This window comes from Phasianus colchicus, chromosome 20 (assembly GCF_987193195.1).
Source record: "Phasianus colchicus chromosome 20, bPhaCol1.hap1.1, whole genome shotgun sequence".
Lineage (NCBI taxonomy): Eukaryota > Metazoa > Chordata > Aves > Galliformes > Phasianidae > Phasianus > Phasianus colchicus.
This window is the reverse complement of record NC_143455.1, coordinates 1,838,404-1,863,930: the sequence shown is the minus strand read 5'-3', so window position 1 is coordinate 1,863,930 and position 25,527 is coordinate 1,838,404. Positions and strand designations below refer to the sequence as shown.

General features: G+C 49.7%; 1 protein-coding gene across 4 annotated transcripts in view; it reads left to right on the top strand.

Annotated features, from left to right (window-relative positions):
• Positions 1-2,221: 2,221 nt before the first annotated feature.
• Positions 2,222-25,527, top strand: part of SHISA6 (shisa family member 6) — a 224,622-nt gene continuing 201,316 nt past the window's right edge. For all 4 annotated transcript variants that reach the window (XM_090122038.1, XM_090122037.1, XM_090122041.1 and 1 more), the window contains exons 1-2: positions 2,222-2,926; positions 15,149-15,309. In XM_090122038.1, the coding sequence (XP_089978164.1) occupies positions 2,250-2,926; positions 15,149-15,309 (838 nt within the window). In that variant the 5' untranslated portion in view covers positions 2,222-2,249. The remainder of the gene's footprint in view (positions 2,927-15,148; positions 15,310-25,527) is intronic.

The following is a 25,527-nucleotide window of genomic DNA, read 5'->3' as shown; positions in this document are numbered from 1 at the left end:
TGACTTAGCAGCCTTTACAAGTATTAATAACACAGAAAGTTGCTCCAGTAAAATCTCAAATCCTAGATACATAACCATGTCTTTATTCACCTGTGTCTTTCCTTTTTGATACACGTCATCCTCCTCTTCCTAGGAAGCTCAGTAAACTAACAGTCATACATGCATGTTCTTCTTTAGTTTCTACAGCCAGGAGAATGACATCCACGTACTGCAATAACACTGAGGCTCCCTGTGAAGTCTCCTTCTTCCATATCTACAATTCCTTAGCTAATTGGCTTCTTCCCAGTTGCCTCTGGATTTTCCCACCCAAAGGTGAATATCACCTGACTTGCCACATGCAGAGATATTCAGAAGAAAGCATCCTTCAGACCTAGTACCATTTACCACCTTTGCTGCTCCTCTGGAGCTGTTACCAAGTACAAGGATTTGCTACTACCAGCTATATTTCCTGTGTGATCTGATTCACTGCTCTTAGATACTTTTCTAATCTGTACCCCTTCCCATTTGGTTTCTTGACTGGCAACATAGCAGTATTATTTTTAGGTTATTAACAAGCCAAATTTTCTTAGAGAGCCTGCCTAACCTCCATTTTAATTGTATGTTGCTTGTGCCTTGCTGCTTCAGCTCCATGTTTCAAGATTAACTTTAGTGGCAAAGCTCATTTTGAACATCTTGGGACTTCATCTAAACTCAGTATTTTCTCTACCTGGCTTCTCTGAAACCTCTCTATATGCCCATGATAAATCATCTCTCTCTGCTCAGCTGTCCCAAACTTGAACTAACTTCACTGTTTTTCTCTGCCTGCATGCTGCTCCTCGCTGCGATTCCGCTCTGTCCTCTGTGTGTCCTTACAGCTGGCAGTGCCTTTTATGTCTTCAGGAAACGTTTATAAAGGCTTTCCTTCAGTTTGCAGTGGGACATGGGGGAAGCACCAGGACTTTGGACACCTGCCCAGCACTGTGTTGTGTTGGGATCACTGTCCTGGGACAGAAACCTCTGCATGAGGTAATGGAGCTCTGCTCCTCGGCTGCCCAGCTCAGACACACGGGCTCCGTAAACCCAGGCATCTCACACCTGATTGCACAGTTTCACACCAAACCTGCCTGCATTTACAGGTCACTCACACCATCCACACGGACCATACATCCCACTGTCAGGGAACATAACCAGCATACATCCACAGGGTCCTTAAAACTGATGCACACCTACGAGGTCTTCATAGCCCCCAAAATCCACAGGGACCACCATATTCCCTGTACATACTTACAGAGACTGTAACTTCACACACAACCCCAAGTGCAGTGCATACACACTTATAGTGACTGCACAGACCGTACAGCTACAGCTACAGCCACCATACCGCCCTCCCCGCTGTCCCCTGTACCCCTATAGGGTCTGTACAGCCAGCTGTCCCAGTGGGACCACATCCCCCGTAAGGATCACACCCCATGCCTACGGGAACGCATCGCTATAGGGACCAAACCCTCGCACAGCTCTATAGGGACAGTGGCCCCACGCTCCACATCCCGCACACACCGGCAGGGACCACGCCCCCCGCGCTCCGCTATGGGGCCCTCGGGGCTCCAGCTCACGCAGCCCTTCGGGGCCGGCCGGACGGGCGGGACGGGGAGGCGGCGGCGGGCGGGGCTCGCTGCCCCGGGCGGGCCGGGGGGCTCCGGGGTACCACGGCCCGGGCCGACCCGGCGGCGGAGCGGCGCCCCGCGTGCGGTGACGCCGGCCCCGAGTGATGTAAGGAGCGGGCTCGGCGACGGGGGGCGGGCCTTACCGGAGCGCCCGGCGCGGCGCGGCTCTGCTCGGCGCCCGCCCCTGCTCCGCGCCCGGCTCCGCGCCGCTCCGCCCCCGCCTCCGCGAGGAGCGCGGGCAGCCCGCCTGCTCCGCGGCCGCGCTGCAGTCCCGCTCCGGCATGGTAAGGCCGTGGGCGGGGGGCGGGAGGCGGGGGCGGGCCGGGGTGCCCGGGGCGCGGCGCGCTCTGACCCTCTCCCCGTCTCTCGCAGCCCCTCGCCGGAGGAGCACCGGCCGGCACGGGACTCCGCCGCCTCGACCCGCGCTCCGCCGGGCTCCGCCGCTCGCCGGCATGAAGCGCCCGGCGCCGGGCGGCCGCCGCTGAGGATCCCCGCGGCACGGGACCCGCGCCCCATGGGGCAGCACCGCGGCCGCTGAGCTCCTCGCCGCCGCCCGCCGCCCCCCACCCCGCGCCGGCCGCCCCGCGGCCCCCGCCTCGCCCCGCTATGGGGCCGCGGCACCTGCTGCTGCCGCTGCTCCTGCTCTCCTTGCAGCTCCTGGCCCTGCTGCCGGCCGCGCAGGCGGCCGGGCCCCCCCGCGCCAAGGGCAACCGGACCCAGGGGGCGGCGGCTCCGCGGCGGACCCCCAAGCCGGGCAAGGAGCTCCTCAACCAGACGCTGGCGGGCCCGGGGGCGGCCGCCCCCACGGCGCTGCCCGGGCGAGGGAAGGGCGCGGGGGGCGGCAAGACGCCCTCCGGAGGCGGAGGCGGCGGCGGGAGCTCGGCACCGGCGCACGAGACGTGCTGGGGGTACTACGACGTGAGCGGGCAGTGGGACAAGGAGTTCGAATGCAACAACAGCCTTACGGGCTTCCGCTACTGCTGCGGCACCTGCTTCTACCGCTTCTGCTGCAACAAGCGCGCCGAGAAGCTCAACCAGAGCCTGTGCCGCAACTACAAGAGCCCCGAGTGGGCCCACCCCACCACCGCCAGCGGCGCGCTGCCCGCCGACGGCAGCAACGGCGCCGACGGGGACGCCAACAAGTACGACCCAGACAAGGACAGCACCAACGCCACCGTCTACATCTCGTGCGGGGCCATCGCCTTTGTGCTCATCGCCGGTGTCTTTGCTAAGGTGGCCTACGACAAGGCGCGGCGCCCGCCGCGGGAGATGAACATACACAGGTGCGATCCTCCCCCTTTGGTCTAGGGACACCCCGTTGTCTGAAGTTCCCCCGTTGCTCTGATTGCCTGATGAGCTTTTCCTTTGCGTTTCTGTCCAAGGGTTCCCCCAGCACACTACCCATCCCACGAGTCCTCCTTTCAATCAGCTATCCAAGGGCCCGTCAAAGAGTTTTTTCTTTGCACCACTTGTCCAAGCATTTCCCTTTTGAACTGGCTGCCCAGATGTTCCCCTTTTTGCACCATCTGTCCAGGGGTTCTGCCGCTGCACTCCTGTTCAGGGGGCTGCTGTGTGAACTACCCATCCAAGGCTTTGCAGCGTCTGGATGAGTTTCCTGTTTGCAGCACCCTTCCAGGCATTTCTTCTTTACACTGGCTAGGAGCTTCTCTTTTGCACCAAGAGTCCAAATGATCTTCCACCGCACAACCACTTTGAGAGATCTCCCCCTTGAACCACTCATCCGAGGGTTTTCACCTTTGCATCCAAGAATTCCATTCTTGCAGCACCCATCAAACGATTTAAAATTCCACCACCCACCCAAAGCTTCCTCCCCTTGCACTGTTTCTCCAGGGAAAACACTGCCCCGTGGAACACCCCCTTTCTACTCCCCAGCCCGGTGCCCAGCTCAGCCCTCCCCTCCCGGGACAACTTCCCCTTCCATCCGCTGCACCCCGCTCATGGGGCAGGTGAGGCCGGGCTTTCAGCACCACGGTCGCGGACAGCTCCGGCCTCGGCGCAGCCCGAATCCCCCAGGGAGCCCCGCCGGCCTGGGGCAATGACTGGAGCAGCCAAGGAGTTTTAAAAGTGTGCTGTGTGTCTTACAGGCAGGTGTCTTTGCCTTATAGACCTGAGTGCTATTAGAGAAAGCAGTTTCAGTTTCCTTTTTTTTTTTTTTTTTTTCCCTTCTCTTTTCCCTTCTAAATCCAGATAACTGAAGCTCGTAGTCATTTCTGGCTGGATGCTAGGAAGGCAGTTTGAAATCCTTGTCTCAGTGGTTTTACACATTGCTGTTTTAATGAGAAAGCACTTCTGATGTGTCAAAGGGAATCCTGTTTAAAAGCAAAAGCTCAGACTTCCATAATACTCCTCCTTTTGGACAACTGCGTGTACACTCTCAGATCATGTTTATATTTGGTGGAAAAGTCCCTTCAAATTATGTGTACTTCTTGTGTGCTGGGAATGGAAGAGGTTCCCATTTTGAACATAGAAATTAGTGAAGAGCTTCTTTATAAGAACAGCTGTGAGCACATGAGTGGGAGAAGCTCTTACATCTTCCAGATACTTCACAGAAGTTATTTTAATGAAGAAATTTTAATCAATACCAGTAAAACCCTAGACAGCATTTTTGAGGTTGAACTTCAAATGCGGTCGACCGAGTCTGGGGGGAAGAGTTTTATCTTTTTACATAGATAGGAAAAGAGGTGAATGACGCAGTTTTTGTTTATTTGGGATGATGTGCTTTATTTAGACTCCTTCCTACATAAGACTACACGCACAGAAGTGCTGGCTGGTATAAACTGCCATTTCTTCAATGAGGCCAAGAAGTAATGCTGCTTTATGGTTGCTGAGGGTCTGTCCCACACGTTCCATTGCAAAGCCCATCTCTGCAAGAAAATAACTTTGAGGTGTTAGCAGTATTGTGATATCTCTTAGATCTGTACAGTGGAGAGTCCTGGAAGCAGCTTAGTCAGAAAATAGGCTCTTTGTAATATCTCCCAAACTAAGGGCTAGTTCCCAACTGCCCAGCTCGTTTGGCTTCAAGGCAGCTGAATTTGGAAAGCTGACTTGGCTGTCCATGTGTTACTTTTGCTGTAGCTCCAGAGTGTTACAGGGTTGGATCCTACGCCCTTTGAAATCAGAGACAGTGTTGCCAGACTTGTCTGAATTATTCCTGATGTTTTCATTTCTTTGATGCTTGCTTTTCTTTATTTAGATAAGTTCTGGTGAAATGATTCACCTGTGTGTAGAAGTATGAATGGCAGATTGAGTGCTTGGAAAGCTTGACTTTCAGTGCATTTTAAGGAATTGATTGACTTCTATAATATGGTAGCTGGTAAAAGATTATACCTTTCAGAGCTGTGTTACCTGAACTTGATCAACATTGCACGATGGTTTAAATATTATGAAGTGCATCTCCAGCAGACAGGATCTGCATCTGTCTGAGGAATTGTGCTATCTGCGCTCTAAGCAGAATGTAAATATGTGGAGTGGAGTGGTTTGTCTTTGTTTGCCTCAGAGAACTGCTGCTGAGTAACAGGGAGGGAGCAGAATGTAGTCAGATATTTATATCTATTTGAAGCTGTGTCAATTGGAGTTAAATGTAACATCAGAAAAATTCACTGTAGTAATGGCACGTGTGCTAAATCTCCGTGTGCATCTCACCATAACCTGCGGATAATAACACCAGTTCAAACATTGCTGTCCTCGAAACAACCCGTTGTGAGTGGTGTCCTACACCCAGGGAACACTGAGCCATCTCCCTACACGTCAGTGTGAGCAAGATCCTGCTTCAAATCGTATTCCCTCGTAAATGGTCTGTTAGCAGCACTGCGTGTAGATGCTGTTTCTCTGCTACCTTCTCATCCAGCTCTTACAGAAAATCCTTATTAACTCGGTTAGAAGGAACGTTTTGATGGAGGGCGGGCTCGTTTTCTGCCTTTTGATAGAAAGGAGGGTTTACAAATTCACAGGAGAGCTGTCACTCTCATGTGAAATGAAAGGCCGGCTGTGCTCTGCGATATGCATGTGCATTTCAGAGCTGAAAATCGGGGCTTGTTTTCAAGCATCACCACGCACCTTTCAAGCAGAAGCACTGCTGTGATGCTGGGCTGAGCCGTGCCAGTAGCTGGTGCTTGGGTTCGTTTACGAGAGCAGTGAGTGGAAGTGCTTTGAAAAACAGAAGCTCAAATATTCATATTCTACAAAAAGCACTTGTAATATTTTATACCCAGCTGATTTTGTAATGATTATAAGATCTTTCAGCCCGTCTGTATGTGAATGCTTCTTGCTTGGATCTTGGTCTGGAGTTACGCAGGCAGAACTGATGCTTGCTGGGCTCCAGGTAGAGATGGGCTGATTTTTGAGAGTCACACCTAGCAGCGTTTCGCCCGTGCTTTCATCTGATTGCTTTTGTGAGGACGGTTTGTTTTCATCAGTTTGCTCAAGCGTTTCTTAAGTGAGCTGAGTGTTTGCTTTATTCTCTGCACAAAAAAGAGTTCGAGAATCTTTGGCAGCGAAGGAGGAATATCAGCTATTTGTTTTCAAAGCTGGTTATGTTCTTCAGCAGCGAGGAGGGGTGACCCAGAATATTTTCTGCCAGTGGTCACGACCCTAAATCCCCATGCCACAGTCCATAAATAATTCACTGCTCGTAGTATCACTCCGTGACCCCTATTTAGCTCTCAGCAGCGGGAACCATCGCACTCATTGCTCAGTTAGGGATGCACAAATTAGAAAGCTGTTTATAGTTTGCAGCTCAGGTTGGAAATGCTGCCTCTCGCTTGCTGCACGGGCAGCGGAGCCTCTGCTCATCACCATGGAGAGGTGGTGGCAGTGGCGGCCCTGGGGCAGCGGTGGGAGCCCAGCTGTTCTCGCCGAGCTGTGAGAAGCAACGCCGGGATTTTTCCCAGCAGATGAGCTCTGTGCTCTGCTAAAAGGCTCTGTCCAAGCACGGCGTGTGTGCTGATGAATGTTTTGGCTGTTGGAAGGGAGAAGGGACACAGGTGCCTTCTGCTCGGGTGCCCCGCTGCCGGGCCGGTTTTGTGCTGTGAAGAGGGATGGTGTTTGTGCTCCTCTTCAGTCCCTGCCCGCGCATCCTCTGCTCTGTGAATAACAGCAGGGGCTGTCTTTATAAATGAACATCCTTTTTCCAAGTAGGGCCCCGGTGAAACTGATCCGTTCCTTGCCATTCTCTGAATTTCAACAGGAACTGGAGGCAGGGGAGCTGTTTGTCCACAGCTGCGTGCACTGTTCTGCACCATGCTGGCTCAAAGCACAGGAGGTTTTCCCTTCCTTCAGGCTGCGCTCAGCACATCTCCTGCACCCCATGGCTGCTGGGGGGCTCACGGGAGGGCAGCTGGTTTCAGCTCTCTGTTCCAAGGCGTGGGTCACCACCACCCACCTCCTGATGTGGTTATGTGAGCCACGATCGCAGCCAGCTCATTCAGCTCTTCTCTCTGCTGCTGTGCATTGCTTGGGCCAAACAGTCCAACTTTATAACTCTCCAGCACACACCTGGACATGGGGTCTGTGCAGAAGATTTTCATTCTCAGATTCCACCGTTGTTTTCTTTCTCTTTCTGCTGTTTTGTTTTTATGCTCTGCTTATTTTTACTCCACTCTGTCTCACTCACCCAGCACTCGCATGCCTTTCAGCTGCTCCTTGCCCTGCTTCCCATCGTTTATCCCTGGTGGCTTCTGAGCATTGTGTTGCCTCAGATCATTTGCCCATGAGTGAGTTGGTTCTTCTGCTTCCCACCAACACAACTCCAGATTCCCAGACCAGGACAGCCCTGAGCCCTGTCCTGCTTTGCTTGATGAATCTCCCACTCCCAGCTGGCCCAGCTATAGCAGGGTGTGTGTCCGTGTGCATGCACCATGACAAATGTGCTTCAATCCCACATCCTGGGCTCAGTCCGAAGCTCTGATCCCATTTTGTTTTTTGGGGGTTTTGCTGTGCTTCCCACTCAATCTGTTTTGTACAACCTCTGCCTTTGGTAACAGCACGGATTCTGGCTGCTCCTCGGTCTTCTCCTTTCTTTTTGAACTTCTCCCAGTAAAAGGCTGTGCACACAAACTGTTCTCCCTCCGCTGAATCCTTTCAGCGTCTCCGCTTGCACACATTTGATATTTTTCTGCTTTCTAATTAACTTGCTCTGTTAGCAACCCTCCATCACAAAGGTGTCAAGGGATTCCAGCCCAGCTCTGAACTTCTGTTTTCTTTTCGCCTCATATCCTTAACTACCAGTTGATCTCTGTGCCTTTGGAGATCAGAAGCTTTTTAAAACTTCTGTTTCACATAAGAAGATCTGAACTTATCAGGAAAACAAGATCGTGGTGTATTTATGCCTGCCTTTCCCCTACTCGCATGGGCAATCTGTGTTTCCTTAGATCTGGGTGCTCTGTATTGTGCAGAGGTCTCAAGTGTCTCATTACCCAGGCAGATAAGCCTAGAACTCTTTCACAACAAACATTTTGTTGTAGTTTAGCCCTTGCCCGATCTCCTTTGTTGCAACAATAGGGCTCTTTGGAGAAAGTAGATTTTGCATCAGTTAGTGTAAAGCACCGTAATTGTACCTGCAGCATAGGCTTGGTGCAAAAGATACCTTGTGCATGAGTCTGCTTCTGTGTGCAGCTCACCCATGTGCTTTACAAAGTAATTCATATCCACCAACTGCTCTCGCTGGCTTTGTGCACTCAGGCACGCAGGCACAAAGCCATACACAGCACAGAAAGCCGCACTAGCAGAGCTCCGAGCGCAACCCCTGCAGCTTTTCATGGTTCCGAAGGACCTGCTTTTCCTAATTCCTCCTCTTTCCCCAACCAGGACGAACTCTCATTCCCTTCCCGGTACTCCCGTGCTCTCCGTACTCTGCCCCGCTCCCCGTGCTCGCTGCCGAGGCTCCCGCGTACAGCAGGTGGCAGCCGGAGCGCTGCCGGAGCGCTGGGTGCGGTGCTGGGGGCTCCGATGGGCTGCTGCCCTGGGCTGAGCCCCTCCCTGCTGTCCTGTCCCCTTGTTGCCCTTCGGGTGCCCCATCCCTGGAGGTGCCCGAGGCCATGGATGGGCCATGGGCAGCCTGAGCTGGCAGCCAGTGCACAGCACAAGGGGTGGAGGGCTTTAAGGTCCCTTCCAAGCCAACCACGCTGCGGTTCTGCTCAGGGTAATTCTGCTGGCAAGCATCACTTGAGAAGCTTTAGGTTTTACTTTTTAAGGAGGAAATCTTTGCGTGAAAATCTCCTCCTCTTTGGATGCGATGTGCTGCTATCCAAAGGTATTCACGTTTCCCACTGTTCAGTGATTTTAGCAAATTCCTTTCCCACGTCACAGCAAGAATTAGAGACTTAATCAGTGTGTATTAGATATGTAAACTGCTTGAGTCTCAGCCTAAGCACTGCTGGCAATTCGTAGAACTGTAGAAGCTCAGAATGGCTCAGGTTGGAGAAGACCTTTGAGATCATGTAGTTCCAACCCCTTTGCCATGGGCAGGGTTGCCACCAACTGGACCATACTGCCCATCTAACCTGGCCTTGAATGCCTTCAGAAATGGGGCACCCACAGCCTCTCTGGGCAACCAATTCCAGAGCCTCAGCACCCTCTGAATAAAACATTTCTTCCCAAGAGAAGACTGTCCTCTATTGTCCTTGATAGAAAGAACCTGTCCCAAAGATGAGAACTTGGTTTTCCTGAGGTTGATTCCACCACACCTCAATGTGATGAGCTCACAGTGCAATTTGTTTTCTTGTTTTGGTACAGCTCCTATAATGCCCTGTCTGTTTCAGCTGAAATGAGAGTTCCATGTACATACATCCATACCTTTAGAATAATTATGCCACCTGTGTGCTTGTTTTATTTATCTTCACTAGGAAAGGTGGTTCAGGAACATTTCCAGCCTCATCTTGTAGCAATCTTGGCTAAGGATCACTCAGTATGCCCATAGTTTTCAGTGAAATCTGTTCTTAAAGCTGCACTAAATTCCAGGAGCTTCATAGGTAATTCTTTCTTTGATGACATCTGACCTTTCCTTGTAGCATTTATTTTCAAGAAAGAAAATTTCCTCAGTTTTGCTGGCTGCGGGAACACAATTGCTTCATGCTTAGAAGGGTGTCCTCATGCTTAGTCCTTTTTCCTTTTTAACTCCATGTGTGCAATCACCCATTCCCATACACACACACACACACACGTGCATACTCAGGCACCCTGGTGTGTCCCTAGGGTTACTGCAGTGACCATTTCCAGAGTTCCTCCCCAGAAACCCAGCTCTGAAGTCGGAGACGTTTCCATTTCTCACTGCAGGATCGTTACCTGTTTTGGTGTCGGGCACCTCCAGCTGCTGCCCAGCCCCTGCACCTTCAGAGCAGCGTCTGCTGGGGGAGAATCACATCCAGCCCCGTGCTTCTGGTGCTGAGAGCAGAGCTCTCCTGTCCCTTGGGGTGAGCTGGCTCACTGCTGGATAAATCACCTCTCTCATCCGAACTGCCTTTCTCTCTGGTTAGTAAGAGGGCATAGGGGAGTCTTTAACCTCACTCCTTTTTTTTTAAGGACTTGTAGTGAAATCCTGGCCGTGCTGAAGTCGGTTGGAGTTGTGCCACAAGCTCCATCACTGCTATGCTTTTAGCAGGCTTTTAGCTCAGCCAGACGCTGCTCTTTTTATTGTGCTCTGCCAGATCCATTTGGTCTTTCTTTTTCTACTCTTCCCCAAACTCACAGGGACTTTGCAACAGGCCCTTCTGTTTTCTAACACCCCCCTCCTTACCCCACATGTGAGGAAGTCAGATCCCCAAGAGTTGGGACTTTCAGAAGGTACTACTGCAATGAATTTGTGTGTGCTCTGTCCCTGTATGACTTTGGGCAGACATCCTGCCTTTTGGAGTGCCAGCTCTATCTGGTGCCTGCCAGAGCTCATTGCAGTGGCAAATGCCAGTGTGTGTGGCAAACTCACTTCTTAAAATACACATTCCTCGCTATTTCAGCTTTTTCTTCTCCCTGTCTACCCAGGACCCGTTGATTTTTATTTTATTTTTTTTATCTCTACCCTGAAAGGAGAGGGTTATACATGGACTGGAGACATCCCATTAAAAACAGTCCTTCCCCTTTGCCCATATGCTCTTTACCAGCCCTGGGATGCTGATGTTCTGTATTACTATAGATGTATCCTATGGAAACCTTCAGGCAGCCAGGGATAGCAGGGGTATGCTTATCTGAGTGCATCATCCTTGGCTGGTGGAGGGGGCACTGGGCTGGGGCTGTGGGCCATGGTGGTCCCAGCCATATCTCAAGCTGAGAGACCACAATGGGATCAGTGTTTTAGGGTCCTGAAGGATCAGCTTCCAGATGGGAATTCCCTCTGCTGTGTTTTGAGCCCATTTCTTTGTGGTGTCATGGGGCTGTGTCCTATGGGAGAGCTTGGTTTGGCTGCACAGCCTTCTCAGAATAGCTGAAGACGGGCAGTTCTGGGGATTTGTAGTCAAGTCCATAGCCAAGGCTGCCTGCAGTGGTGGCCCATTGGGTTTTGAATATCACAGTGGATGGAGACCAACAAGTAGGAAACCTGTCACCCTAAGTGCAAAACATTGTTTTCCTGTGCATAAATAGAATGTCCTGTGTTTTTGTGCCCATTACCTCTTGTCCTGTCACTGGTCACCACTGTGCTCCCTTCAGGCATTGGTGCACACTGAGGAGATCCCGTAGAGCTTTCTCCAGGCTGAGCCCCAGCTCACTCAGCCTCTCCTCCATACACAGTGCTTTAAGCCCCAAATCACTCCTGTGACCCTTCACTCACAGGGAGCCCAGCACTGCATGCCCACAGGGAGCTCTGTCTGATCAGCACTGAGCAGAGAGGAAGGCTCACATCCCTAATCCTGCAGAACCTTTACTGGTTATTTACTGCCTTAATGAACAAAGAGGTTCCTCCAATCCCCCCCCCGTGCTGAGACAGAGACTGAAGCTCAGCAGATCATGCCCTACCTGTCCTTCACTGTGGTTTGTTCCTCTGTGTTTCCCCATTTTATCATCTTCTGCTCACTTTCTCCTTGTTCTGTTCCGGTTTTCCGTTGCCCCTTGCTGTTGCCTCTCTCCCACCTTACATCACCCTTGAGTCATCTCTTTACTAAATTTGTTGGTTGCATCTTTTGGCACCAGAGTCCCATCTGACACCCAGCCTTGCCACTCTCCTGCTTCCATCTCATTTGTCCCATTGTATTTACTACAAGCCTTTTTCTTTTCCTCTTCTAAAATGTTCACAACTATTTCTTCACCCCAGGGTCCCCATTTTCATCCCACTGTGATCCTTTTCAAGGAGCTCACTTAGGCCATCACTTAGGTGACACCTTCCCTGCTGCCGTAGCCACCACCTGGACACCCTGTCATCATCATAGCTCTGCTCCCACGCTGCCAATCCACCCCGATGTCAGTGCCCCTGTGCTGGCTTTACCTGGAAAGAAGCGTTAGCGCTCTCACTTAAATGACGTTAATGGAAATGCTGTCAGAAATGCTTATCTCGGGATGTGATGATGCAGTTACGCAGCTCTGGCTGCTCCCTCTGCTGCCACAGGTAGCATGTCCTGGTGAGTGAGGTTTGTTTTCCTAAGATAAGAGCTGTGTCATCACAGAGCGACGTCTGGAGTGCCTCGGCTGGGTGCAGGTGTGTAGGATGCTGTGACATCAGTGAGACTAATTGCACCTGAATGGCCCAAGTATTTCAAGGGAGCGTTAACCCTGCTTGAAGCTTTTTCAGTGGGTGATTAGAGTAGCTGCATCTGGAAGGCTTAACTTAGCCACAGCTTTCCTCAGTGAGGTGTGATGGACCTTCCACTGTGTGGGGATCAGCCCTCTGTGCTGAATGGAAATGAACTGGATCACACGCAGCAGTGTGATTGAGTTGCCAAGGAACTGACCAGCTTGATCCAAGTTTAACTTCTACCTCCACCTGTTCTGCTGCTTCTGAGCAGCACATTTTTTCTCCACAGACATTAAAGAAGGGACAAAGTGAGCACTGAGGACACCCAGCTGTGTCCTGACCAGTGTGCTTGGGGTATAGCACCATTACTGGTGCTGGTGGTGAGGAACAGTGGGTTCAGATCTTGTCTGTTGTAACCCAGCATGGCTCTGTCAGGGGCTGTTCAAGCTGAGGCATTACCCAGACACGTGCTTTGGTCCTCGTGGAGGGCAGCATGCTCTGGGTACAGCTTTCAGGTAGACAGTGACCAAGAGGATGGTTGGCTCCAGTCTGACCAGAATGTCATTCCCATTGATTACTTCAGTTATCTTCAATGAAGGGAAGCAAGCTGTGCTTATAGGAGGTGGGGAAGCTCTGTTCTCAGGACTATCTCAACCCCCTTCCAGGAAGGTGTAACACTAGGAAAAAAGACAGCTGTATCAGGAGAGATGTGGTGACCAGCAGCGCGCGGTGTGAACTCATCACAGAGTGTAGGTCAGAAGGGGTCTCCGGGGGTCCCTCAGGCCTTCCTGCAACTTGTTCTGTTCCCCTCGTCCTTCTGCTGTGCACCTCCAAGAGCAGTCTGGTTCTGTTTGCTCTACAGCACCCATTAGTGGGATGTGGATCCCCTCTCAGCTTGTCCTCATCAGATTATGAACAAGCTCAGCTCCAGGGAGAACTGGTCTGTACTCTGCCATCTCCATCCCACTGGTATCTCCTACTCCATTCCCACATCTCTGAGTTTTCTGCCCGATTTCAGCATTCCTCACCTTGCATAGCTCCATCTGAGTGACCTGACCCTTTTGCCAAGGCTGTGTTATATGAAGCTAAGTGGGATTTTAGTGTTATCTGTGCTCTCATCTTTCTCTGTCCTTTGAATGATTGCACTCTTGACACTCAGAGTCTTTCACAAGTGCTCAGAATGAGCCCAAGCTGCTATGGGCCAGTAAATAATGGTCCTAATACCACCCATGGAATTGAAAAATTATACTTGGCTTTTCTATCCTGCTGATACCATCAGATGGGCACCTGATGCTTAGTATTTCTTGGAGATGTGTACTGAGGGCTCCGTTCTGCCAGCCTGCCATCTTTAGGGAAGGCGTTGTCTCCAAAGGGGTGTACTGGGTGCTGAGCTCTGCGCTCTGATGCTCCTCTTTAATCCCTACGTGTAAGAATGTGTGCACATATACACATCATGCAGTTGGTTGCAGCCTCTGTGTTTGCTCTCTCTATAAACAAGAAATAATCACATAAGGATCGAAAATATTCTTATTCTGTAGAGGATGGTTGTGAACGAATGCACTCCTCCCCTGAAGCCTCTGAGGTCTTCCAGGAGTTCCTTTGGTAGTGCACATTAGTGCTGCGATTCATTATGTACAAGGATGGCAGCCTGTAAGGGAAATGATTTGGAAAATGGAACAGACTCGGCTCCTACACCATTTCTCACATAAAAGACCAAAAATACGGCGTTTAAAGAATGCTAGAAGGTATGAGCAACACCATCATCATTCTCATCAATGTACAGTGAAGGAATTTCTCCTTTCTTGGTGACATTAGGCAGATTCCCTCTGCCAAGAGAAAGGAACCTTTCAAACTCTGTCATTTTAAAATGCCCCTGTCCCTTACAATCCACACAAGCCACCCCTTTCCCCTTTTCCCGTGGCTCAAGAGATGGCTTGTGGTTACACTGGGAAAATCAGTGCATTTCACACTATAATTGTTCCACTGTGTCTGTGATATTCACGGAGAAAAAAATCTTTGAGTCTCCACTCATCCAAGGGGAAAATGTTGGATGCTGCTGAATTTTGTGACATTTCTTTTCTTGGAGAATAGCAGTGAGACCTTAGAACCATTAAAGGAGTCTCTAATGGACAAATAGCTAACGGTGGGAGAATAGCTGTGTGGACATTAACCCATGAAAATACTTCTAGTTCTTTTCTTATGGGCTCCTTTTTCTACACTGAGAAATCCACTCCCATTACTGCTATGTATTGAGGTCCCAGCAGGAAAAGTGAGGATTTATGGAGTGTGGGGGCTGCATGTATGGAGTATGGGGACTGGACTTGTTGTGTGATTCAGTCTTAGACCAACAATAACCGAGCAAATCATAGAATCACAGAATGGCCTGGATTGAAAAGGACCACAATGATCATCAGTTCCAACCCCCTGCTATGTGCAGGGTTGCCAACCAGCAGACCAGGCTGCCCAGAGCCACATCCAGCCTGGCCTTGAATGCCTCCAGGGATGGGGCATCCACAGCCTCCTTGGGCAACCTGTTCCAGTGCCTCACCACCCTCTGGGTGAGCAACTTCCTCCTAATATCTAACCTGAACCTCCCCTGTCTCAGTTTAAAACCATTCCCCCTGTAACTTTGTGCAGCAGACATTCACACACACAAAGAATCTGAGCTTTGAAGACAGATTTTGTTGTTGTTTTGTTGCTTTTTTTCTGCTTATGGTAGGAATCCAAGCACTGCGGGTTTCATGCAGTGGCTCTGGGTGTGAAGATGCTGAATGCCATTCCGTCCGTTTTGTGAAAATATGTTTTTTTTCCCCCCCCTCTCTCTCCTCAGGGCTCTGGCTGACATCTTAAGGCAGCAGGGACCAATCCCAATAGCACACTGTGAAAGAGAAACTATCTCGGCCATAGATACCTCCCCCAAAGAAAACACTCCAGTCCGGACATCTTCCAAAAACCATTACACCCCTGTGCGCACCTCCAAAAGCAATGCAGGTAAGTGCTGTGTTCTGCTCTCCCTTCCGAGCTGCTTGTGCCAATGCTTTGTTAGAAGTCAGCAGGACTACTCTTGTCTACAGCAGAGTTTGAAACCTAAAATTAGGATTATAAATGGTTTTCCAAGGTGATCAGATAGAGCGGAGCAGTGCAAGGATTCTTGGTGATGATTCTTTAAGGTTTTTGCTGAGCAGAGGAGCTGTTCTCTCTGGGCGTCTTAAAAATTCTGAATCAGCGAGGTATGAATTCAGCTCGTACCAAAATGCTTGTAATAAGCTCAGAACACAGTGTATTTCCAGCCAAACACACATGCTGTAAAGCATAATTGGCCTCTCCACACGCAGCAGCTGAAAAGGAAGACATCCACATAATGGGGCCATCTCTGCCATTTGGGTTAGCCACAGGCATGTGCAAACAGCACAATGTGGGAACTGACCCTGATGGTGTCCCAGTGGCTGAGGGACAGTGGCTTGAGGTCTTCCAGGAACACTGGCCTGGGGGTTAAGACACACAGATGTTTTTCTGGGTTCTGCTGCTGGGTAAACTCGGGCAAACCACTCTGTTCATTGCCTTGAGTTCCCCGGTGGAGCAGGATGCTCGCCTCTTAGGTAAAGAAATGGCTCTGATTTGTTTAATGCTTTATGTATTGATAATTGTCAGAACAATGCCTCGGTGGTTGCTGACCGTCTTCGTTAAGTGGGATGTGGTAGGCTTCCCATCACTTCCCATCTCTCAGCTGCAACTGGATGTGTGCCTCAAAGATATGCCCTCATTCAGTCACAAGCTATTCGGCTTCCCACAGAAGTTTCTGGATGGCATCTCCTGGCCCGTGTCACCCAGAGATCAGAGGGCTTTTGCTGATGGTCCCTTCTGGGGGAGCAGGGCTGCTCTGCAACCTGCAGGGCTCGGTGTGCTTCCCTCAGTGCAGGAAGGGCCATGGCTGGGGGCACCGACTGCTCCCATGGCCTCGTTACAGTGTCTGTTGGAAGGGTTGGACTGCATTGTGCATCACCCTACAGAGACAGAACCAGGTGACTGTCTTCTCTGGAAGGCTCCTTTGCTACTGGGAACAAAATAATTTCCCCGAGAAGACAGAAGGATTTCTTTTCTTTCCAGTTTTTGCTTAGAGGCCAGTGAACTCTGCAATTTTTTTATGCCAGGGAATTATACATGTGAAATGAGATGTTGGACTGGAGAATGGTACTTGAGCTGAATTGTCTGCAGGAGGAAGGTGCTTTGCAAATCTGCTGTTTTGTGAGAGGCTGTGTGGTTCTGCCCCAGGAGAGAAACACAAGAAGTGAGGATTTATGGCCAGGGAACAGGTACAGGCTCCTCTGGAGAGCAGCTCTGACACAATGCTTGCGAGGAGGCAAACACCTTGTCTCTTCCCATTGGCTCCAGTGGTGGAGCAGGCATTGGTCAGGGAAGGTGGAGATGCAGAATGAAATTCCTTGCTTCCAGCTAGATACTGGAAGCCTGAATTATGTCACATTTATGCACTGCCAAGGCTGAAAAAAGGAAAATGGGAAGGTTTGAAAGGGGAATGGCTTATTGTAGTACTCTTCTCTGGTGTCTGCTGACAGCTTCAATGGATGCTCTTAGGGCTTAAGAGGCACCCAAGGATGCAAGGACCAGAGAATGGGTACATGAGTGGGATGCTGGCACAAATATTCATAAATCCAGGTAGGGAGGAGAGGGACTTTGCTTCCAGCCCAGCCTGCCACAGCCACTGGCAGCTGGAGGGGCCATCGATCTCATCTGCCTGGGGCAGCCACTTGGACTCACTGTCCCTTTGAGCCCTGGCCAAGTTGGGAAGGGAAATCTTGCTCTTGTAGTTTGCTCAAAAAGAACTTGTTCCTGGCTCAGTTTTGTCCGTTATTAACATGTTCTCATATATCAGAGGAGACAGAGAGCTAATCACTTACAAAAGATCATGAGCTCATAAAACAGCTATGCAGTTAATGCTTTTTTATACCGTTTCATTTGCAGAATAGGGCAATGCTCCATCACAACTGTACTTGATTACTCAGATTATTGCGTGAATCAGAAAATTGTATGAGTGGATTCTGAAATCTTTAAGGTTGGGGGAGAAGGAAAAGTTGCAGAACAAGATTGGGTTATATCATGTTAAACTAGAAGAGAGCTGTTAAGCCGCAGCATGGCAGTAAAGGAGGGCTCACTATCCATCCTTGCTTTTTGAAAATAAGATTTTATTTTTTTACAAAAGAGAGAATGAGAAAAAGCTGAGAGTGGAGAGTGAGTCAATAGCACTTAGCAGTAGGACCCAAGTAAAGCGGTGCTCACTGGTGCTATAAATTGACTTAAGAAGACCACAGCTGTAGTGGGGTCTGAAGCATCAGCTCTGCTGGCTGTACTTTGTCTCAGGTCTCCAGAGTAAGGGAGGTTAAGCAGCCAGAAAGGGCCATAGCTCTTACACATAGGCTGAGACTGAGCTTTATATTTGTTTTGCTTGGAACTCATGTTTCCAAACCTATAACTGGAAGAGCACCCTTAAGTCTTGCTAAATAAACCATGGCTTCATTTTGCCATCAGCCTCGTTTGGTGTCACTGAACAGAATGATGGTGGGTGACAGTGACAAATTGAGGTGGCCCGTGTCCAAAGCAGCAGAGTCCAAGCAAAGCAGTGTGAGCAGTGCTGTGAGGGCATGGCCATGGTGCACGATATGCTGGCACTGCCTGTTCATTCCTGGGGTAGTTTTGGAGCAGTGCCCACCTCCCACTGCCTCCATCCAAAGGGGGGCTTAAGACCAAGGCAGATATGGAGATGAGTCCTCACTCAGGTGGTTTTAGAGCAATCAGAGCTCTGCAGTGGGGTGGGAGGGTTGGTGTTTGGTGTGGTCTGCACTGCTTTGTTGAAATTTGAGACAGAAGACCTCAGGTCTAAGTGATGTTTTTTGGAAGGGAAAGAGATTAAGTAGGGCTCTTTGTCCTAAACATGGGAACTATTACCATGGGGACCATTTTCTTCTGGTAAGAATGCTGGCTTTTGAGGCTTCAGCCTGCTGCCTCACAGCTGCCACTTTCCCTAGGTGTTAGTCGGAAGAAAAATGCATTTCTTCTTGTGCCTGTAGGGCTTCCCCCCAAAGATTCTTGCCTCTGAGAATCCAGCTGAAGTCCTTTTGGGATAGCAGGGAATGGTTCATCTCTTCTTCTCCCCACCCTCGCTGCTGCTGACATTTCTCTTCCTGGCTTTTACACGGTGCTGCTGTTTCAGTGGTGGGAGTGCTTTGCAGATAAGGAAAGCTGAAAGCTGTGCCTACAGATTGCTTGGGTCAGAGCACACTTCTCCAGCTGTGCACCGCCTAATTAGTATGAGCTACAGTGCTGTCTGTAGACAGGAACGTTCCTCCAGCCCACACAGACCTCCTGTTAGTTCCCTGTTTGCTATTGTGAGTAACAGGTAAAGTTAAGAGGCTGAGATTACAGAAGATCTATCTACAGCTATCTATTGGCATTTTTAGTGTCGCCATCACCGCCGCACCTTTAGGGCTGTTGGAAGGAAAGCTCTGATCACGTTTCCCCAGTGCTCTCTCCTTGGCCTCGTTACCTCTCTTGACATCTGCTGTGAAGGTTGGTGCCATTCCTTTGTTCAGCAGATGGCTGAAACTGGTGGCATTGCTTCTGCATTGTTCACAGTCCTCGGATGTGTCAGAAAAGGTGTGGGCAGTGCCTGTGACAGTGATGCTGATGGCCCATAGCAGTTGTGGTTTCCGTAGCATTTAGCTTAGACCATTATTTCCAGTGCCAGTGGGTACTGGAAAGCCTTCTGAAAGTTGGATGCAAGGAATTGGTTGGCTTTCATCCCAAAATGCAGTTGAGCAAAGGAACTGCAGGAGATGTCAGAGTGGAGGTTTCTGACTGCTTTGGTGGGCGAGCAGCCAGCTTAGGACTGACCGCCGTGCAGGTAGGCATGGGCCCTTTCTTCTCTTGCTCTCATTCTGGTTTTCCGTACCAGCATTTCTTCATACAATGCACTTGAGAAGGGGGATACTCAGGACCATTAGATTGACATGGGAAGCTCTGGGGGAGAAGAATCTCTCCAAATATGTTCAGGACAAGGATGTCCTTGCTGCCACCATGCAGTGCTTTCAGTGACGGAGAGGTCATCTACTCAAGCACAGGGCAGCTGGGTAAAACCTGTGCCAGGACTGATGCTGCTTCTCACTACCTGCAGGATCAGGAGGCTGAAAAGGCAATGACAAAACTTTTTTTTTTTCTTTTTTTTGAGCTTGGAGAAGGGAATCTGGCCTAATTTTATATTCTTTTGTTCTATTAATTCTCTGAATACCACATGACCTCACCAACAGAATATGCTGAGTTAGGTCTGAAACCAGCCCCAGACATGCAGGTGAAGAGCTGACCTCAAGGCTAGGCTGAGATCATTTGCCAGTGCACAAAATTCACCTGCCATAGGGCTGGGGGTAACTGCAGGTGTGAAACGCAGCCTACAGACAGGATTACAGCTTTGAATGCAGCAAACAACACAGCCTAACGCTCTGATTAGCCTGATATATCTGGGAAGGCTTTTAATAAGCCATTTGAGTCAGGATGTTCCAGAGATGTACATATTCAAAGTGCTGTTTTCAGCGGTGCCTTCCGCCCAGAGGCATCCTCTGAGCTTGTTCTGCTTGTGAACAAATGCAGGAGAGGCCTTTAATCTTTATGGAAATTGTAGCTAACATCTCTAACCAAATATAGGTGCATCCATCCCAACCACAGCACAGGACAGGAGCTGTGTGGGCCAGCATGCACACCCCCATAAGGGCAATGTGAGCGGAGGCTCAGGTTTCTTCCACATTATCCAGGTCTTATTCCGTCCACCCCTCCTCCTTCCCCATCCCTCCTCTCCCCCAGGGCTCCAGCTGCTTGCTGCTTCGGATTGCTTCCTTTATTCATTCAGCGAATCCTCCAGCTTCTCCCCCAAATCCCCAGCAAGTATTTGAATTAATTTACCAAAGATCAGTGTCGAAATGTATGTCGAAGGCGTTCAAATTCCCTGCTGCTTCACAGTTTGTGTTGTCATTTACAGCTGTTCAGGGGAATACAAAGCAGGTGTAAAATGATCCCCCAGTCCCCACAGAAGCATTTTACAGCCCCTGTGCTCCATTGTAAGAAGCTAGTTAAGGTGCAGGGGGGGAGAAGAATTAGGGAAACTGCTTGGAAAATATTCAGAGAGTTCCAGGAACAGGGTTTTTCTTTTCGCTGTACTCCTACAGAGAAGCAAACAGCTCCAGAACCTCTAGGATCTGCAGAAGATAGGGCAACTCGAGGCCCCTCCATCTGCTCCTCCTCCAGGCACACCTCTGTTGCGGTTATCCCCAGCCCTTCCCACAGCTTTCCCACCCAGGAAAATCCCAAATGGGTTAATGCTCTTTCTGAACGCTCAGGAAATGTCAGCTTTTTCTGTCTGAGAGCATTCTGAGTTACTCAGCATCCTGGCATTTGGGATGTCATTGCCAAAGGGAGGATCAGTCCAGCAGACAGTGGGGGTGAGGGGATGCTGCCAGAAGTGGGGCAGGGCAGCTGAGCTAGGACACTGGCTGCTATCTCCTTTACTGTGGGATGCTGGGCTGTTCACCTGTACAGGAGCTATGTTAGACTGTGTCACACAACTCAGGTATTCACTCAGTTGTACTGGGGCAGCTGAGCCCCTCCTGCCCTTTGTGGCAGTGCCAATCTCCACTTCAGAGGTGGGAAAAGGGAGGTAGTGTTACTACTTTGGCTTCAAAAAATACCCAAAATCTTATCCCTGGGTAATTTATGCCTTGGGACCACTGCCTTCCCACCACATGGCCCAGCTGCTGGGCATGTGCTGCTGGGTGCATGGATCCCACCACCCTGCTCTCAGTGCCTGGGGAAGTTTTTTTTGCACGCAGCTCCTCAGCACAAACCTGGCTCCTTTGGCCTTGCATCTTGGTGATCAATGAGAGCTCTGATACCTGTGCTGGAAAGCAAGCACCTTGTCCCTGAGTATTTGGAATCTGAGAGGAGTGGGTCAAAAAGTCAAGTAAGTGAGCCACAAAGCTGTCTCTCATGAGCTTCATACATGGAGATCCACCTGATTTCAAGCGGACCAGTTAAACTGGGCACTCTTTCTTTGCTTATCTCGTTTTCTGGACATCTTCTCTTCCTCCAGCTGCAGCCAGAGGTTGAGAAATGCTGCCATGGGGCTGTTCAGCCGCAGACAGCATAGGGACTGAGCACACATTGCCCACCAACAGCAACAAATCCCTGCACCTTGCAGCTGCCTCCGTCCTCCCCCCACCAGGCTGGGTCTGCACCTACCCCTGCCTCCAGCCATTGATTTATTCTGCTCTCCTGAGCGTTCCACCAAGCTGTAAAGTTTTAGGGAAATAGGTGAAAAACCTTTGGGAAAACTCTGCCCCACTAACAAGCCCCATGAGACAGCAGAATATCCCCAGTGCAAATGTACATTGAGGTGAGTGTATTGGAGAACAAAAAGCGACAACGTTTGCAGCATCTCGTGTCTCACTTCCAAATATTTGTGCTGACTGATGTCAGGCTTTCATGCATCAAAGCAGCTAACGAGTGACAATGTTTTAAGAAATTTTTAAAGAAGTCTTCACTGCGGAGAAAAACATGGGTAGGTGGAGTGCGTGTGTGTGTATACACACAAATAAATATAGGATCTGGGTAGTCTTGATACTCATGTGAGCCACATAGCCCTGACAGCAGCAACATCTAGAGCTGCAGGATAAATATTAGGCCCCTGGTAAAAGTGTTTTGGTGGAATTTAGCATTCGTTGGGCAGAGTGCAGTCCCAGAGCCACAAGGCCAGGCATGGGGGTGCTTATCATCCACAGCGATATCCAGAAATGCGAGGTTACTATGGGAACAGCATCCTTTTTTAAGAGAGACTAATACAAGTTGTGAGCAGGAGGGAGGATTAAGCACATAGATTTACTTTGAAACAAAGCCTCACAGGGAAACTCAGCTTGCTGAAAACAAGACAGCAGAACGCATGGGGAAGAGGGAAACTGACTGAATCAGACTTTTCTAGCGTTAATGTGGGAAGAGCATCTGGATGGCTGATCACAGAGTCACAGAGTAACTGTAGGGGAGGCAGGGGGCCTCTGTAGATCCCCCAAAGCAGGTTCCTTACTGCAGGTCATACAGGAAAGTGTCCAGATGGGTTTGAATATCCCCAGAGAAGGACTCCTCTACCTCTGTTCTGGTGTTCTGTCACCCTCACAGTACGGAAGCTTTTCTTCATGGTCAGATGGAGCTCCCTGGTTTCCATTTGTGCCCATTGCCCCTTGTCCTGTCGCTGGGCACTGCTGAAAAGAGCCTGACCCCATCCTTCTGATTCCTGCCCAGCAGATTGACAAGCACTGATATGATCCCCTCTCAGCTTTCTTTTCTCCAGGCTAAACAGCCCCAGCCTCTTGGTTTGAACCTGCATGCTTGCCTATTCGTCCCACCGAGCCCAAGGTTCACAGGCAGCTCTATGGCTCCTCTGCTGCTGGGCAGGGGTGTCCATGTCCTCCCTCCCTGCATGCTGACTCCATGCTGTCACATCCAGAATTTTCCAGAATTCATTTTTGACCCCACCGGTGGCTTGCAGTTAAGTGTTCTAGTTTTCAGCTTCTCAGTACTTTCCATAGGGAAAAAAAGAGAAGCAAGTAAGCATGCTGCTGTGCCCTGTGCTATCCCACAGCGCTGCTGGGCACTGGCAAAGGGTAAAATCATTCCTGCAGCAGGTTGGCTTGTCCCTGTCTGCCCCCACGCATAGGGCTGGATCAATTATTGTTTGTAAAATGCATTAGATCTTCAGATGAAAGGCAGAAACACAATGTTTTCTTCCATTAATCAGAGCAGTTTAGAGAAAACATCAATTTAAAATGTTAAAGCCAATTTGCAACTTGTATTGACAACAATTAAATTGGCCTCCAGAAAGTAATGCAAGTGCTTGATTTTGACACTGTGAGGAATGAAATCTTTATAAGGACTTTATACTTGTTGACTTTCTCCCATTTCATGATTGCTGATCCGATCATGCTATATAAACAAAGGTGAGGAGCTGGAAACAATCCTCCAATTAAGAACATATCTTAATCACTAAGCTCTCCTTCCCCTCTTATTGGACCCCAGCCCAAATATTGTGACTCAATCTATGCTCTGCTTTCATCGCTCTCCGCTTTCTTTTTTTATTTTTATTTTTTACTGCCCAGCTGGCTTTGCTGCCTTAAAATGGTGCTGAAATGTTCTGAAGCAAAGCTTCGCCCCTTTATCCTTTATCCCTGGCATTACAGCAGAGGTGATGATCCCACAGATGACCACTGGCCACCACCTCCATGAAGAGCGGTTCCATGGTGTCCATTCCAGTTCCCACCCCAGTTGTAGAGTGTCATTCCCAGTTCCCAGCCCAATTCTGTGCTATCCATCCCAGTTCCATGTCATCCAGCCCAGTTCTATAGTTCCCATCCCAGTTCCCATCCCACTGAGCATCCCAGTTCCATAGTGTCCATCCCAGTTCCCATCTCAGCAGTTCAGGGCCATCATGGCCATGGAAGTCTTCCAGCTCAGCATACAGAAGTGTAAAAATAGTTTCAGAATCTTTTACTAGGGGAAGTGGAAGCATCTCCAGCAGAAGATATTGCTCACCGCACTGAAAACCTAGCTGATTTGTGGTTTTAGTCATCTGAATCCTAAGAAGTTTTGCCTGTTCTCCCTAACTTTCCTGTCTCAAACTCTGCTCAGCCAAAGCAATGAATGAGGAGCATCTGCAGGGCTGCCCCCCATTCTTTTCGGCTGGAACGTACACGAAGCAGTTGGCTTCTCCTTCCCAAGGCTCACATCTGTGGGTATTCCCACCTTCTGTGATACTCCAGGGCTGTTTTCTGAAGGCTTTCAGCAGGAAAGCATTTCTGGATTGAATGACAGCAGGAAGGTTTGGCTCACATTGAGGATCTGGAGGCAGCCTTTATTGTTGGCTGCAAACAGCTTTTATCGTCGTGCAGATCCCTGTTCCTTCTGGCAAACCAGCCGTGTGTGTGCAGCTCAGGGACTTCGTGCATCTTGCCTCCCTTCCTCTGCTTGGAAGCTTTATTACCCTCAGACCATCCTACTTGTTTCAGGTAGCTGGAAGGACTCCCCTGTGGCTATTTATATGGGCGTACTTAAGAGGGAATGATCCCCTTCTCCATAAAAGGACAAATGTAACTGCTCTTTCTGATTGATTTAAAATATTTGAGCAGAAAGGAAATGGGAGTACATCTGTCACAATTCTACTTACAATCAGGGAAGTTAATGGAAAGATCCCTTCTGACTCCTGGGTTTTGGACAAGGCTTATGCTGCAACATTAGCAAATAATGCAGTTCACATCTCATCAAATCCTTCCCAGGAAAATAATTCTAATGCATGGGGATGGCCTTTTGCAGCTTCCTTCCCAAATCTGTCCCTGGATTGTCAGCTGTGCCAGCACCTCTATCTTCCTGTGCTAAATCACTCGTATGGATAACTGTTGCTCTGCAAAACAAACCCCATAGATGATGTTCATTTGCTGGCAGTCACAGACCAGTGCACCAGTGCCTGGAATAAGCACACTGAAAAGGCAGTAAGATAAATATTCGTTCCCAGGCGTGCGTCTTTCTACCCAATATCTCCAAACTGCAGGAATGCAGCCTCTGTGGCACTGCCTTTCATTTCACATCTCTTCCCTGGATCCACAGTTTTTCCTACCAAGAAATCATTTCTCAGCAAGCTCCACAGGCTGGGTGCAGCTATACTGGCTATATCTTGTTTGCCAGAGGAATGTGAAATCCAAATCAGTCCTGGAACCATACAACAAATCTCTGTACTCCTCATGCAGGCAGCCTGCACTCAGAATTCAGATACCTACCTACCCTCCTTGTAGCAAGCAGTGCTATGGCCTTTATAGCTGTCTTCAGGGAAGTCTGAGAGGAATTAACCCTCGTGTTAGCTAAGGGATGCAAGAAGGGTGATGAGGTGTCCATGCTGTAGACTAAATGCAGTATTAGGCACACGGAAGTTCTCAGGCTACTGGAAATCATAGACAAAGAGTGTACATCCACGTTGCCCAGCTCAGCAGAACAAGTGTTTCTACTAAATCCCACTTAAATATTAATGTATTCAGTGATCAGGAAGCAGGCAGGGGAAGGGAAGTTGAAAGGGCTCTTTGTGTGCAGGATGCACTCAGGTGGCTCCAGCTGCTG